We start from the raw sequence: 17,543 nt of genomic DNA on the forward strand, positions 1-17,543 counted from the left end.
CCTAGCTGGGCGGATCCCTCTCAGGTGTGCTGTCATGGGCTCCGGAAAAACCAGCTACCGGTAAGTAACCTTGGTGTTTTGTTTCCAAAATTGTGCTGCTGTAAAGTTGGCATGTGGGAAATGTTATTTATTAACTATATTGTGTCACATAACTCTCTGGTTTAATAGAATAAAAATTCAAAATTTGAAAATTGTGAAATTTTCAAAATTTTTGCCAAATTTCTGATTTTTTTCACAAATAAATGCAAAGATTATCGACCTAAATTTACTACTAACATGAAGCCCAATATGTCACGAAGAAACAAACTCAGAATCGCTAGGATCCGTTGAAGCGTTCCCGAGTTATTACCTCATAAAGAGACACTGGTCAGAATTGCAATAAATGGCCAGGTCATTAAGGTCAAAATAGGCTGGGTCATGAAGGGGTTAAAGAAGGTAAACAAAAAAAAATTGTTTCAGTGTTAGTGAATTTTTAGATTTTATTACTTTGGGCAATTCTGCACATGGCAATACCAAATCTGTTATTTTTATTTGCATTTTGCTATTTATGTTTGTAATATATGGGGGTCATCTAAATTTTTATTTTTGTTTTTCATACATACCCCCAAATTTGGTGAAGAAATACAGAAAAAAATATTTTTATGTTAAATGGGGGTCTGTCTTATAATGCCAGTATCCGTCTTACAAATCATAGATATGTCCCTCATTCTGGTATCTATATAACCCCCATCCTGGCACATCTCCCCCTGTGCTGGCACATTGCCCCCCTGTGCTGCTGGCACGCTGCCCCCCTTCCCGTCCTGGATATGGCCACCCGATCACTATATGCCCCCCCTGCTGGCACGCACATGCTTCCCGCTGGCACTCACATGGCCCCCTGGTCATCATATGCCCCCCCTGCTGGCACGCACATGGCCCCCTGGTCACTATATGCCCCCCTGCTGGCATGCACATGGCCCCCCCTCTCTCTATATGCTCCCTGCTGGCACGCACATGGCCCCCCCGGTCACCAGATGCCCCCTGCTGGCACTCACATGGCCCCCCTGGTCACTATTTGCCCCCCCCCGGTCACTCTATATGCCCCTGCTGGCACACACATGGCCCCCCAGTCACTACATGCCCCCCTGCAGGCACGCACATGCCCCCTGGTCACTATATGCCCCCCTGCTGGCATGCACATGATAAAATAACAAACACTTAGGCTATGTTCACACGTTCCTGATTTCCCTCCTTTTTTTTCAGGACTAAAAACCGCAGCTCTTGGCAGAAAACGCAGGTCCTTTTTTTGGTGCTTTTTTGGTGCATTTTTTTATGCAGTTTTCTATGCAGAGTCTGTGTGTTTTCTAGGAAGTTTTTTAGGGTTAAAATGGCTGAAAACACCCTAACCCTACCCCTAACCCTAACCCTATTCTAACCTTAGTGGGAAAAAAAAAAAAAATTCTTAATTTTTTTATTGTCCCTACCTATGGGGGTGACAAAGGGGGGGGGGGGTCATTTACTATTTTTTTTATTTTGATCACTGAGATATAACCTATCTCAGTGATCAAAATGCACTTTGGAACGAATCTGCCGGCCGGCAGATTCGGCGGGCGCACTGCGCATGCGCCCGCCATTTTGCAAGATGGCGGCGCCCAGGGAGAAGACGGCCGGACGGACACCGGGAGGCCGGGTAAGTATAAGGGGGGGAGATGAGGGCACGGGGGGGGGGCGTCGGAGCACGGGGGGGTGGCATCGGAGCATGGGGGGGTGGGATTTGGGCACGGGGGGCAGCCACACTGCAGCGGTTCTGCACCACAAACCGCAGTAAAACCCGCAGATATATTTTTCATCTGCGGGTTTTACTGCGGGTTTGACCTCACAATGGAGGTCAATGGGTGCAGAACCGCTGCAGTTCCGCAAAAAGAAGTGACATGGTACTTCTTTTTTACCGCGGCTATTCAGCACGGCTTTTTCCGCGATTTTCCGCAATGTGGGCACAGCAGTTCCTGTTTTCCATAGGGTACATTGTAATGTACCCTGCATGGAAAACAGCTGCGGACCCGCAGCGGGAAAATCGCGGCGATTCCGCATGAAAAAAAGGATGGTGTGAACATGGCCTAAACTCACCTTCTGATGATGGCTCCATGCCGCCAGCTCCTCGTTTGCACTTCCTGTTTCCCAGGCATCGGATCATGTGACCTGGACACACAGTGATGACATCACTGTGCTGTGCCGATCACATGGTCGGATGTTGGCACGGACACAGGAAGAGCCATGGGGGAACTGGGAGCACGGAGCCATCATCAGAAGGTGAGTTAAAGGGAACCTGTCACCTCCCCGCCCCCCCTGGCGTTTTTAACTAAAAGAGCCACCTTGTGCAGCCCTAATGCTGCATTCTGTCAAGGTGGCTCTTTTATTTGGGGTCCCTTTCAATGCTGAAATATTCGTTTTTATAATTTGCCTGCCATACCTGTAGTCTGTCCGGAGGCATGTCTTTTCCGGGGGGGGCTGTGCAATATACTACGTGGACATGCATATTCTAGAATACCCGATGCGTTAGAATCGGGCCACCATCTAGTAATATACAGGTATATATATATATATATATATATATATATATATATATGTAATGATTTGTACATGCTTCTGTTTTCACTAGGTGTGGCTATACAATGTCTTTGATGAAGTGCGCTATATGGCCCCTGCGGATTTTTAGACACAGTACCAATGGTTTTTGCACAAGAAGGAAAATCAGCCTCTTTTCTGGCTCTCCTACAACGACACAGTGGAGCAAAGTTGTTTCTGATGCAGAAAAAATTGTGGGTTATCCAACGTCCTTTATGAGTCTCCGTTGCCTTCTGAGTGATGAACTCAGCAACATTGCAATGCAAGTCCGAAAACTGGTGGGAACTAAGCATCCTTTACTGAATACAGCCAGGTAAGTTACTGTGTTCCTACACTAGACTCAGGGCCGGACTGGCCATTTGGCAATTCTGGCAAATGCCAGAAGGGACGGTCTGGTTGTGGGCTGCCTTGTGTGCTACGTTGTTAAAAGAATCAATGTTCTCAAGACACCCATACTGTTAACAGTTGTGACGGAGCACCAAGCCGGTCATTCCAGCACTTACCTCATATAGTTAGATATATTGGTCTTGTAGTAAATCTTCTTTTCCTCCATCCAGGGTAATATTAGTAATATCTCCCATCTGGTTCTTGGGGACGGGGACACCATGGGCCTGTGTGATTTCAAATGCCAGGGCTGAATTTCATCCCCAGTCCGTACCTGACTAGACTCAATACAGAAGCCTCGTCTAGATGAATATCTGCAGATGAGCTATTTTCTATATAATATTTGTGGTGCCTTCACATCTTGTATATATACTTGAGTATAAGCAGACCCAAGTATAAACAGAGGTACCTAATTTTACCTAAAAAACCGGGAAAACTTATTGATTCAAGTATACGCCGAGGGGGGAGATGCAGCAGCTACTGGGTCCAGGAGTCTCCCCTCTCTCCATCGCAATTCTCCCCCTCCCTTGTTATCAGTGACAGCAGACATAACCCGATGGGAGCAGTAGTCTCATCGACCAAAGCCTGCTGACTTGTCACAGCTGCAGGATGACACTGACATATGACAAGCATGACCCTGCAGCGCTCTAATCGACAGACTTATTGGCTGTAGCGTTACCGCAGGTCACAGCTGCGGGGTGACACTGATATCTGACAGCATGACCCCGCAGCGCTCTGACCGACAGTCTTATTGGCTGTAGCGTTACTGCAGGTTACAGCTGCGGGGTGACACTGATATCTGAGAGCATGACCCCACAGCGCTCTGACCGACAGTCTTATTGGCTGTAGTGTTACCGCAGGTCACAGCTGCGGGATGACGCTAACATCTGACAAGCATGACCCAGCAGCGCTCTGACCGACAGTCTTATTGGCTGTAGCGTTACCGCAGGTCATAGCTGCGGGGTGACACTGACATCTGAGCGAATGACCCCGCAGCGCTCTGACCGACAGTCTTATTGGCTGTAGCGTTACCGCAGGTCACAGCTGCGGGGTGACACTGACATCATGACCCCGCAGGGCTCTGATCGGCGTTACCGCTGATAAGATCCTCTGCGCCAGTGTTTCCCACGCTGTAACACAGATAGGAAGCCGGTAAAAACACAAAACAAAAACTCAGCAAATCCGCCAACATTTCTATACCTGCGTTTTTGCTGCTGATTTGACAGACTCAATTGAAGTCAATGGGTGAAAAACACTGCAGAAACAAACAAAGAATTGACATGTTGCAAAAGAAATGCATTACAAATACTCATAGGAAATTTACTGATCATGTGCACAGCACTTCAGGATTGTCATTGAATTAGCTTGCCGAAGGATTCCATAGCGTTTTTGGCCCATTTTGATGCAGAAAAAATGTCGCAAAAACGCATAGTGTGCACACAGCTTTACCTGTATGCCTCATAGCTGCGGTCTAGATGTTGAGAAAAGCAGTTATAATGTTTTATGTTAATGATTTCTTCTAGGCGTCGGGGCATGTGATGCCTGGAAGAATTCTCTGCCTCCTCTCTTCATTATAATATCACCCCCTTCCCATGCACGTCACACTGGTCTGTGATGTGCATTTGCGGCGCTGTATGGCTATGTTCACACGCTGTGGATTTTGCTGCGGATCCGCAGCGTTTCTACCGCTGCGGGTCCGCAGCAGTTTCCCATGCGTTTACAGTACAATGTAAACCTATGGGAAGCACAATCCGCAGTGCACATGCTGCGGAAAAAAACGTGCGGAAACGCAGAGGTTTACATTCCGCAGCATGTCAATTCTTTGTGCGGAATCTGCAGCGGTTTTACACCTGCTCCATAATAGAAAACCGCAGGTGTAAAACAGCAGTGAAATCCACACAAAAACCGCGGTAAATCCTCTGTAATTCCGCAGGTAAAATGCAGTGCCTTTTACCTGCGGCTTTCACAAATCCGCTGCAGAAAAATCCGCAGACCTCAAGAATACGTGTGCACATAACCCTAATTGCGTGCATGCGCCGTCCACTCGCACGGTTATGTGAACCTTATCCGCCCTTCTGCCTATGGGCAGAGACTTCATTAATCTTCTGCGCAGGCAAGTCTCATATTCCGCAGCACTTTACAGACATCATCACTGTATAAGTATGCCTTTTGAATATTAGGAAACTGGAGAACCCGGAGGAACCCCACGCAAACACAGAAAACATACACACTGCTTGCGGATGTTGTCCTTGGTGGGATTTGAACCCAGGACCCCAACGCTGCAAAGCAACCAAGCTAACCGTGTTGCCCCATATTTTTAGAATCCAGAAGCAGTTTAATGATGTTCAAAAGCCTGACTATAGGCACAGCAAGTCATTTTTACATAGTAATGCAAATTTTCAATCATCCAGGCAGTGGATTTAATGGCAGAATATGATATAATAATTACATTTTTTTACATAAAACGTAAAATATATTTATTGGAATACAACTTTAGAACACAAAAAGCTTTAATAAATTGTAAATATGCAATACACTATGTAGTAAGTTGATCGGTACCTTTTTGCTCTGATCTGTAGAGAAGGAGCTTTACTACTGAGCATTTGAATAAAGTGCAGCACAGGTTCATCTCAACTAAAAGCCGAGATCCTTACATCAGGAACAGAACAGACATTTGTAGGACATTTCATAGCTTTCCCAATTATTATGAAAAAATATTCAGCACATGCTGCATTGAACTACTGTACCCAATGTATTATATATTTTAGAAGCCGGAATATGTCCACATTATACCCACTCTGACTCCACCAAAATGGACACCGACTCCTACTTCACAGCCCTGGTTTGAAGTCATAACATTTATCTGGATGCAATTTTTGAAGAAAAAACATTTTTTTGCTTTTTAAAAAAAAAATAAAAAAATATATATATATATATTGCAATCATATTCCGCAGCACTTTACAGCGCCTTATACATTATCAGTTTCTGCACCTGTTGGGACTCACAATTTAAAGGAAACTTGTCAGCAAGATTGTGCAGAGTTACCTACAGACAGTGTCAGGTTGGCGCCGTTATGCTGATTAAAATTATACCTTGGCTGATGAAATCTGTCTTGTGGTTGTTCTTTAGTCTTTATTTTCAGTTTTGAGTGACTGATATGCTCGTGCTCTGGGGCGGCCTGTGGAGGGGTCTACATGTGGTGCTCTGATCAGGTATTCATAATGAATGCAGACTGCTAACAGGTCACTAATCCCTCAGTGACCTGCCCCCTAGTTTGCATAATTAATATCTGTACATACTGAAGGAAGAAAGAAAAACCCTTCTGCAGGAAGGTGAATATCTAAGCAGAGCACCACATGAAGATCCCCCACAGGCCGCCCCGGAGCACGAGCATATCATTAACTCAAAACTGAAAATAAAGCTTAAACAACAACCACACAATGGATTTAATCAACCAAGGTATCATTGTAATCGGTATAACAGCGCTGACCTGACACTGTTTGTGGGTTATTGTGCACAATCCTGCTGACATGTACTCTTTAAATTCCCTATCAGTTTGTCTTTAGAGTGTGGGAGCAAACTGGAGATTTGAATCCAGGATCCCCGAGCACTGAAAAGCAACAGTGCGAACTAAGCCAACAGGCTGCCCAGCTGTTAATATACTTTAACCCTTCACCCGGGGCTGTATTCACCTTCATGACCACATTTTACAATTCTGACCAGTGTCACTTTATGAGGTTATAATACTTCTGTATGATTCTGATATTACTTTTTTGTGATATATTGTACTTCATGATAGTGGTAAAATATATTCGTTATGACTTGTGTTTATTTGAGAAAAAATGTGAAATTTGGGGAAAATTTTGAAATTTTCAAGCTTTTAATTTGTATGCCCTTAACCTAGTTAAGTCACACAAAATAGTTAATAAATAACATTTCCCACATGTCTACTTTACATCAGCTCAATTTTGGAAACATCATTTTTTTTGTTAGGAAGTTAGAAGGGTTAAAAGTTTACCAACGATTTCTCATTTCTACAATAAAATTTGCAAAACCATTTTTTTAGGTACCACATTACATTTTAAGTGACTTTGAAGGGTCTATATGACAGAAACTGCCCAAAAGTGACACCTTCTAAAAATTGCACCCCTTAAGGTGCTCAAAACCACATTCAATCAATTTATTAACCTTTTAGGTGCTTCACAGGAATTAATGGAATGTGGAAGGAAAATATCAGCAATTAGCTTTTTTTTCTCCAAAAATTTATTTTAGACCCAATTTTAAGGGTAACAGGAGAAAATGAACCGCAAAATATGTTGTCCAATTTTTCCTGAGCACGCTGATGCTCCATATGTGGGGGAAAACTACTGTTTGAGTGCATGACAGGGCTCGGAAGGGAAGGAACACATTTGACTTTTGGAGCGCAAAATTAGCTGGAATCATTAGTGGACGTCATGTCCCGTTTGGAGAAACCCTAATGTGTCTAAACAGTGGAAGCCCCCGCAAGTCACTCCATTTTGGAAACTAGACCCCTCAAGTAATTTATTTAGACTTGTGGTGAGCACCTTGAACCCACGGGGACTTCAACTAGTTTTGCAACGTTGATCTGTGAAAATGAAACAATGTAAATAATTTTTCCCCAAAAATGTTGTTTTAGCCCTAAATGTTTTCGTTTTCACAAGGATAACAAGAGAAAAAGGACCCCAAAATTTGTTGTGTAATTTCTCCCGAGTACGCCAATACCCCATTTGTGGGGGAATACTACTTTTGAGGCACTGTGCAAAGCTCAAAATGGAAGAAGCGCCATATTGGAGTTCAGCTTTTAGTTGGACTGGTTTGAGGGTGCTATGTCACATTGGCAGAGCTCCCCGAGGTGCCAGAACAGCAGAAATCCCCCATAAGTGACCTCATTTTACAAACTGCAGCTCTTAGGCTACGTTCACATTTGCGTTGCGTCGGGCGCAGGTTCGGCGACGCATGCGTCATGCACCCTTTTATTTAACATGGGGTCGCATGGACATGCATTGTCTTGCGTTTTGTGATGCATGCGTCATTTTTGGTGCAAGCGTCGGCGCAGAGGACGCTGCATGTTGCATTTTTTTTGCATCCAAAATCAAGCCAAAAATGGACGCATGCGTCACAAAACAATGCGTTTTTGCATGCGTTTTGCATGCGTTGTGCGTTGCGTCGCCGACGCAACGCCCAACAACGCAAATATAAACGTAGCCTTAATTATTTCATCTAGGGGTGAAGTGATCATATTGACACTATAGTTGTATCACAGAATTTTCTAAAATTGGGCAGTGAAGAAATATTAATTACATTTTTACCACCAAAATTTTACATTTTTACACTAGAAAATGAGTAAATTTGCTCCAAACTTAGATCCACAATTTTTGCTGAATGTAGAAATACCCCATTTGTGGCTGTTCTGTTCTGCTTAGCCACACAGCGATACCCTGGAGGGACGGAGTGTTATTTGCCTCTTGAAGCTCAGATTTTCCAGAAATAGTTTAAGCACTCCATATACAGAGCCACTAAGTGCTAGAAGAGCAGAATCCCCCCTCAAGTGACCCCATTTTTGTTAATTATATCCCTTTGGGAATTTATCTACAGATATAGTGTCGATTTTGAATCCAAGGGTGTTTTCCAGAAACAATCAGCAGTGGATGTTGTTGAGTGAAAATTGCAAACTGCCATTGTAGTGCCCAGTACGTTGTAGTCACTAGTACATTTGGTGGGCTCTCATCACTATAGAAATTCCAAAAATGTGGATGCTAAATGTGGCTTATCCACACTGGGACCCAGAAAGAGGAGGGGCGCTTGGATTTGGGAGAGCAGAATTTGCTGAATTTCTTTTGAGAGGTGATGAGCCATTTCACTTTTCCAGAGTCTTTTTACTTAAAGTAATATGGAAACCCCCTATATTTCCGTTAACAGATTACGGACCTAAGTGGGGATTTGCTTTTTTTTGTGGATTGAGTTGAAGCTTTTTTTTTTGTGGGGGGGGAACATTTTACATTACATTTGGGATAACATTTTTCATGTCGAAGTAAGGCGATTTATATGAAACCCCTGAGGGATCCATTCACCATAATGAGGCAGTAGAGTTACTCTGGACTCTGTCTGGCCTCTTTTCAGCCGTGTCCTTCTTTTCAGCAGTGCACAAAACTGTGGTCAACCGTGCTTTTATGCATACCTGAAAAGACGGATACAGCTGGATCATAAGACAGACGGAGTCCACAGTGCCTCCATCTTCCTCACAGGGAATCTTTCTCCAAGGGTTTCATCTGAATCACGTATTTCAGGGACTTTCACGGAAATTTTGTGTAACCGCTCAGTGCAGAATGCAGGATGAAGAATTGGTTTTATTTTTTTTTTACGCCGTTCCTCGTGCAGTAAGTGATTAGATGACGTTATTCTTCGGGTCGGTGCTATTACAGTGATAACAGATTTATATCTTTTTTTAATGTTTGGCTGCTATCACACTCTAAAAGACGTTTTTTTAATTGCATTACCATATTTTGATAGCTATAATTTTTCCATAGTTTGGCCGACAGAGTCATGGGATGGCTTGTTTTTTCTGAGATGACTTGACGTTTTTTTCTGTACCATTTTCCGGCTCATGACTTTTTATCACTTTCTATTCCGATTTTTGGAATGCAGAATGAATAAAAGCCAGCAATTCAGGATTTGTTTGTTTTTTTATGCCGTGGCAAAATTGGTAAGGTAGCTTTATTCTTTGGGTCAGTAGAATTACAGCAATACCACATTTACCGTATTTTTCGGGCTATAAGACGCACCGGACCATAAGACGCACACCAAATTTTCAGAAGGAAAATAAGGAAAAAAATATAATGTGTCAAATGGGGGTCCGTCTTGCAGTCCAAATTTAGCTTACCAGGGGGAGTATCGGCACAGGTGTAGGAGTGGTCACAAGGGTTGTTCGGTGGTCCAGGCTGGTGTGGTGGCCTCCGGGAAATCCCATCCCAGGCTGGTGCGGCGGTGGTGCTCTGTGGGGCGGTGGGGTGGTGCTCCTCTGTGGGGCGGTGGTGGTGGTGCTCTGTGGTGCGGCGGGGCTCCGCCGGCATTTCGTGAAAGCCTGGAGGCCCCCGCAGATCCAGTGCTGAAATGTGGTGGCCTCCGGGAAAATGACTTCCGGGGACGGCACATGGTCAGATTCAGATCTCAGCAACGAGATCTTGTCCTGAGGAGTACCACCGCCGTACAGAGGAGCATCACTGCCGCCGCCCCACAGAGCACCACAGCCCCATCTGCCTGGGAAGGGAGGCTGCATCGCCCTGCAGCCGGACTGGGATCGCCGCCATAGTATTTGTAAGTATATTCCGAACATAAGTCGCACCCCTATTTTCCCCCAAATTTTGGGGGAAAAAAGCGCATCTTATGGTCCGAAAAATACAGTATATCGTTATTATATGTTTTGTTTTGTATTTTTTTTTTTCCAAAAAATAGAATTAGTCTTACCGGTAATTCGGTTTCTAGGAACCTTCCATGACAGCTTTACAGGAGGATGTCTCCTCGCCCTAATGGTGGACAGGAAACGCAAAAGAGGTTAAATACCCTCACCTTCCTGCAGCCTCCAGTGTTTTTTTCTGGACACAGTAGCATGTATAATTACCACTTAGGTGCAGGAACCATTCAATAAGTATCGTTAATAGGGAGGGAAATTAGTGCTGTCGTGGAAGGTTCCTAGAAACCGAATTACCGGTAAGACTAATTCTATTTTCTCCAGTCACCTTCCATGACAGCGGTACAGGAGTAGTACCAACGATTTAATTTCTTAGGGGGGGACAACAGCCTGCAGAACTCTTCTGCTGAATGTTAAATCTCTGTTAAAGTCTAGTCTTTAGTGCCTGGTGAACATGTGAACCGAAGACCAGGTGGCGGCTCTGCATATCTGCTCCGTAGATGCGTCACACCTCTCTGCCCATGATGTTGACACTGACCGTGTAGAGTGGGCCTTCAGTGATGAAGGAGGCGATAGGTTCTGAGATGAGTATGCGAGAGATATGGCTTGCTTGATCCAATTGGCGACTGTGTTTTTTGCCGCCTTTTTGCCTCTGTTCCTTTCTGAGTGTTGAATAAATAGGTTTCGATCAATCCTCCAACTCTCAGTCTGTTGAAGGTAATAAAGAACCACCCTTCGGACGTCCAGGGTGTGGAAGGACTCTTCCTTCCTGTTGGAAGGATCTGGGCAGAATGAGGGTAGCACTATGTCCTGACCTCTATGAAAGTCTGATGTTACCTTAGGTAAGAATGTAGGGTCTAGTCGGAGGACTACACTATCTGTTGTTATCTTTAAATAAGGCTCTTGCATGGATAGGGCTTGTAATTCTCCTATCCGTCTGGCAGTGGTAATGGCCACTAAAAAGACAGTTTTGAGGGTAAGAACCTTTAAATAAGTTTCTGATAAAGGTTCGAATGGATCTTGTGTTAGACTATTAAGCACCAAATTTAGGTCCCAAGGGGGAAAATGGTTATGAACAGATCCTACTGGCTGAGGTTATGAAGCGTTTTATCCAACGATGATTGGCTAAGTTCTGGTCAAAATATGAACTAAGAGCTGAGACCTGAACCTTTAAGGTACTAGGTTTAAGCCCTAAATCTAGACCCCTCTGGAGGAATGTTAAGATCTGGGCAATATTCGGATGGAATGGTTTTGGAGTGTTCGGAGAACACCAAGATGAGAATTTTTTCCAGACTTTGCCATAAATGCCTTATAGTTAGTTATCGGTTTCTTATTTCTCTGAAGAATCTGAATTACTTCATAGGAAAGGCCTCTTGCTCTTAGTATCTCGACTTCAGTAGCCGTGCTGTGAGGTTCAACCTGTGTAGGTTCGGATATAATAAGGGACCCTGGTGAAGAAGGTCGCTCTTCTGAGGTAATTGTATTGGACCCTCCTGAGCCATGTCCAACAGTGCACAGTACCAACTCCTTCCCGGCCACATGGGGGCGATCAGAATTGTATTGACCCGTTCGGATCGGATTTTCTGTAGCGTTTTTGACAGAATCGGGATTGGAGGGAAAGCATAGATGAGGATGAACTCCCAGGGGTGTGAGAAAGCATCCATGCCCAGTGCTCTGTCTGTCATGTTTAGGGAAAAATATGTTTGTAGTTTGGTATTCTGGCTGCTGGCAAATAAGTCTACCTCCGGGATCCCCCATTGAGATACTAGGGAGAGGAAGACTTCCTGATCTAGGCACCATTCCCCTAGATGTACATCCCTTCTGCTGAGAAAGTCTGCTTGGGTATTGGCAGACCCCTTTAGATGGACCGCTGTGATAGACAGGAGGTGTCTTTCCGCCCAGAAAAAAATTCTTGAAGCCAGAGATTTTAATTTTTCAAACTTCGTGCCCCCCTGATGACGAAGGTACGCTACAGTGGTCATGTTGTCGGAGTATATTCTGACATGGTGACATTGGACGAGAGCTGATGCGGCCTTAAAGCCCTCTTCCACCTCCTTCAGTTCTCTGAAGTTTGATGAGCTGGCTCTGGTGTCTGGAGACCATATGCCCTGGAAGTGAGTTTTCTCTACTATGGCTCCCCATCCCCTCCGACTGGCATCTGTTGTAAGTATCTTTAGAGGGACCTGGTCCCAGCTGACCCCCTGTTGGAGGTTCCGGTGACACCGCCACCATGCCGGGGATATTGTGACATGGTTGGGGAGGAGAACTTTCTTAGATAGGGAGTTCTGCTGTCTGTCCCAAGAGTTCAAAACATGTGTCTGAAGAACTCTTGTGTGGGCTTGGGCCCATGATACCATCTGGATACAAGATGTTAGGGACCCCAGAATGTACATGGATTGTCGCAGAGTGGGAGCCTTCAGGGCTCTGAATTTCGTTATCTTCTGTACCAGATTGAGCTGGCGCTCTCTGGGTAGGAAAAATTTCCTTAATTCTGAGTTCAGTAGGACCCCTAGGAATTTCTTTGTGAAAGGCAGCAGATCCGATTTCTCTCGGTTTGGGATGCACCCCAAGGATTCCAGGATTTCTAGAGTCCTTGCTACGTCCGTATTTAGATGGGCAGCATGGTGGCGTATGGGCAGCACGGTGGCGTAGTGGTTAGCACTGCAGCCTTGCAGCGCTGGGGTCCTGGGTTCTAATCCCACCCAGGACAACATCTGCAAAGAGTTTGTATGTTCTCTCCGTGTTTGCGTGGGTTTCCTCCGGGCACTCCGGTTTCCTCCCACATTCCAAAGACATACTGATAGGGATTCTAGATTGTGAGCCCCATCGGGGACAGTGATGATAATGTGTGCAAAACTGTAAAGCGCTGCGGAATATGTTAGCGCTATATAAAAATAAAGATTATTATTATTAGACGGGAGATGGATGGAGCGACAACGAGCAGGTCGTCTAAATATGCTATAATGTAAATCCCCTGAAGTCGTATGAAAATCACTGCCTCCGTCATGATCTTTGTGAACACTCGAGGTGCCGACGAGACTCCGAACGGGAGGGCGTTGAACTGATAATGTGTTATCAGCTGGTTATGAGAAATTGCAAACCTTAGGAACTTTAGCCATCACCATCATCAGTCCTGACCTATCAGGGGAATCGCAGACCTGATTGATTCCATCTTGAATCTTCTGTATGTAATTACCCAATTTAGGGGTTTTAGGTTGATAATTATTCTGTGCTTTTTGATTAGAAATAGGCGAGAATAGTGTCCCCTGCCTATCTCCTGTTGAGGTACTGGGGAAATCACTCCTGCTTGGAGTAATTTCTGAAGGCCAGATAAAAATGCTTGCTGAGGACGGAGATTTTGTAATGGGGTGACCCTTAGGCTGCAAGGGGGAGGACTTCCGAACTCTAGTCTAGTTTTAACCCATCCTGAATGGTACTGAGTACCCGCTGGTTTGAGGAGATGGACCTCCATTGGCTGATAAAGCTCGAGAGTCGACCCCCGACGCCCTGGGTGTAGTCACTTTTTGTCAGGAGTCTGCTGGGTTTGGGGGACGAGGATATTCCTGCCCTTTCCCCCTTTTGGATGGCTCCAGCGGCCCGATTTGACTTTCCCCTTGAATTCTCTTTAAGAAGTCTGATCTTTTGAGGGACGAAAAAAATGCTTTTTCGGATTCCTCTGTTCAGGAAGCGCTTTTTGTCTAATGGCCTTGTCTAATATGTCATCCAGGGCCTGACCGAACAAATAGCGACCCTGAGACAGAATGGCCACTCTACCGTCGATAATTTCCTCTTTTTTGGAGGAGGCGGCTGCGGTAATAGGGTCTGGGAAAGGGCCGATACTGAGGACTTTACTTTCTGTTTAATAAGGGATTTAATGCTTTCGAACAGAGATGGTTGTTCGGTGCGCAGCACCTCATCAGGGGGCAGGAGCCTTGTCTCTATAAAAAAGAGAGAGAGAAGGGGACTAAGTCTAGTTGCCACCTAGAAGTAAAAGGACCTTCGTCCGCAACTCACGGTAGGAGGGAGGACGTTGGGCTTGACAGATGCAGAGAGGGGTCTGTCACCATCCATGGTCTGTCAGTCCGTCACACACAGACAGACAGTGGGCCTTACCTGGAGGTGAACCCTGACCAGGGTTAAATAACCGAGGTCACAGCGTCTGGAATAGCGTGCTCCTCCTCTCTCAGGTCCGCAGGTGTAGGGGGGAACCCAGGTGGGAACGCCCCACGTGGCTGCCTGCTCCATTGTACCCGCAGCGGTGCTGGGCGCACGTGCGGTTTACGGTGGAACGCACAGGAAGTGAACCGGAAGTTCAGGCGTGCCACTTCCGGTGCGCGCGTACTCTGAATCCGGCACCAAGGAGAGGAAAAAGCCGGGGAGCTGCGAGGGGACCCTGGCCGCACGTCACCGCTCTGCTTTACCCCCGAACGGGGCGCGGGAGGAGCGGGAATAAGGGTCCCGAGTCCATGTAAAGATGGAGATGGGAACAGCTATGAAGGAAGGAGAGCGTCGCACCCGACCACAGCTGCCCGGCTAGTCGTGAGTTGAACTGGGTGCTCCGATCGCCGGCCACGGCAGCACCACAGCAGGACCTCTTCATGCCCCATAGGGGACAGGAAAAACACTGGAGGCTGCAGGAAGGGGAGGGTATTTAACCTTTTTTGCATTTCCTGTCCCCCATTAGGGCGGGGAGACATCCTCCTGTACCGCTGTCGTGGAAGGTGACTGGAGAAAAAATATATTTTATAGAAAATATTTATTATTCGCTTTATTCTGATAACTTTTTCATTGTACACTGAAAGACCACTACATGCACAATACATATATATACATGCCATTCTTATATATATATATATATATATATATATATATATATATATATATATATATATATATATATATATATATATATAGTGTGTGTTAAAAAAAAAGTTAAATGCAAAACTATACTTACATCAAATGATGCGCCAAATAGGGATACCTGTAGTATGGTCAAAAAGGCCCAACGCGTTTCACCCAAACTTTGTCAGGGTGCTCCAGAATTGAGAAGTTGAGAACGAATGATCCATCCTGGAAGAGAAAGAAACAGATTTCTCTGACTGAATAATTCATCAGGATCGATTCCATCAAAGCCTGGAAGATGACATAGACATATTATTATTATTATTATTTACTGTTATTGCACCATTTATTCCATGGCGCTTTACATGTGAGGAGGGGTATACATAATAAAAACAAGTACAATAATCTTAAACAATACAAGTCACAACTGGTACAGGAGGAGAGAGGACCCTGCCCGCGAGGGCTCTCAATCTACAAGGGATGGGTGAGGATACAGTAGGTGAGGATAGAGCTGGTCGTGCAGTGGTTTGGTCGATCGGTGGTTACTGCAGGTTGTAGGCTTGTCGGAAGAGGTGGGTCTTCAGGTTCTTTTTGAAGGTTTTGATGGTAGGCTAGAGTCTGATGTGTTGTGGTAGAGGGTTCCAGGGTAGGGGTGATACGCGAGAGAAATCTTGTACGCGATTGTGGGAAGAGGAGATAAGAGGGGAGTAGAGAAGGAGATCTTGTGAGGATCGGAGGTTGCGTGTAGGTAAGTACCGGGAGACGAGGTCACAGATGTATGGAGGAGACAGGTTGTGGATGGCTTTGTACGTCATGGTTAGGGTTTTGTACTGGAGTCTCTGGGCAATGGGGAGCCAGTGAAGGGATTGACAGAGGGGAGAGGCCGGGGAATAGTGGGGGGACAGGTGGATTAGTCGGGCAGCAGAGTTTAGAATAGATTGGAGGGGTGCAAGAGTGTTAGAGGGGACTTATGACTTACCATTACGTCCTATGTTGGTAAGGGGTTAATTATTGCTTTATATCCATTAAATGCAGATGCCATATAGTTAGTATCCGTATGACGTTTACTTTTTTTTGCACACCAATATAAATTGTAAATATATTTGCTAGCCTCTACTGAAAAAGTGGACATGCTGTTGCACATTATTGTTAATCTGGGTAGAATATGTCGTTGATATGGGTGTACCCATGCAATAGCATTGATCTGCGTGCGGTCCATTTTCCACATGGATAGCACTAGGAGCTAAAATAAGTTCTTTTGTATGTACCCTTAAAAATATCAGGAAGAATTTTTTGTAAGAAATTTAGCATTAATTCACACACACACTTCTAAAACAAGAAATCAAGCAAGGGGCACAGCTTAACCTAGGATTAAAACAAAATGAGCATGTACCCTGTAGTAAATAAATGGTAACAGCACATGTAAATAACATATAATTCTGTACTCATAATGTACACAAAATAAGCAAAAGCAAAGAAATGAGCTGGGAACAGATTTTGGTATAAGGCTACTTTCACACATCAGGTTTTTGCCGTCGGGCACAATCCGGCGAATTTTGAAAAAACTAATCCGTTTTTTTCTTCCGCTGGATCCGTTTTTTCTCATAGAGTTGTGTGAATGAATCCGGCTACATACTCCTTTTTTTAAAAATCTGAGCATACCCCGTAGCTGCATTTTCCATTCTGGAGTCTCTCTCCCTCTCTCATTTGGAACGGATCCGTTTCTTTTTTTCAGGAGTTGACGAATTCAGCCTGACAGCAAAAACCTGATGTGTGAAAGTAGCCTAAGCGAAATGTGTAGGTGCATGGGTTAAGAAAAATAGTTTAGGATAAAAACAAAATGGGCAAATACCCTGCAGTAAGTAGTAGTACATGTAAATAACATGGGGTACTTAGTTGACACAATTTTGATCAAAATAGTATAAAAGCCATCCCACCGCGACAAGGTGTAACCAATCAGGATTGTCATATCTCTAATATTAAACCTCTATATACCAGCAGGCCTCAATACACGGGGGCAGACTAGGACCAAGGGTACCACTTTTTCACTTTTGTACTTAGATATTTCTAAATTAATTAGGAAATATAACAAGATTTTTGGAACTCCAAAATATGTGATATGTATTTTATTAGCCAATCCAAAAAAAAAAGGGTCAGTGACGTTTCTGCCCCTAGGCATGGGTCTTCGTTAAAATCGAATTGCTGAAGAAATGTGATAGTCTCTTGAATAGCGGCACTACAGAAGATGCTGAGCGCCACTGACTCCTTTTCTTGTATGGCCTA

At 44.7% G+C, this 17,543-nt stretch overlaps 1 protein-coding gene across 1 annotated transcript in view; it reads left to right on the plus strand.

Moving 5' to 3' along the window:
- The first annotated feature begins 2,643 nt into the window (after nucleotides 1-2,643).
- PDSS2 (decaprenyl diphosphate synthase subunit 2) overlaps nucleotides 2,644-17,543 on the plus strand; it is a 358,886-nt gene continuing 343,986 nt past the window's right edge. The window contains exon 1 of the mRNA XM_069726275.1: nucleotides 2,644-2,917. Coding sequence (XP_069582376.1) covers nucleotides 2,652-2,917 — 266 coding nt within the window. The 5' untranslated portion in view covers nucleotides 2,644-2,651. The remainder of the gene's footprint in view (nucleotides 2,918-17,543) is intronic.

The sequence above is a fragment of the Ranitomeya imitator genome, chromosome 5 (assembly GCF_032444005.1).
Source record: "Ranitomeya imitator isolate aRanImi1 chromosome 5, aRanImi1.pri, whole genome shotgun sequence".
NCBI classification, from domain to species: domain Eukaryota; kingdom Metazoa; phylum Chordata; class Amphibia; order Anura; family Dendrobatidae; genus Ranitomeya; species Ranitomeya imitator.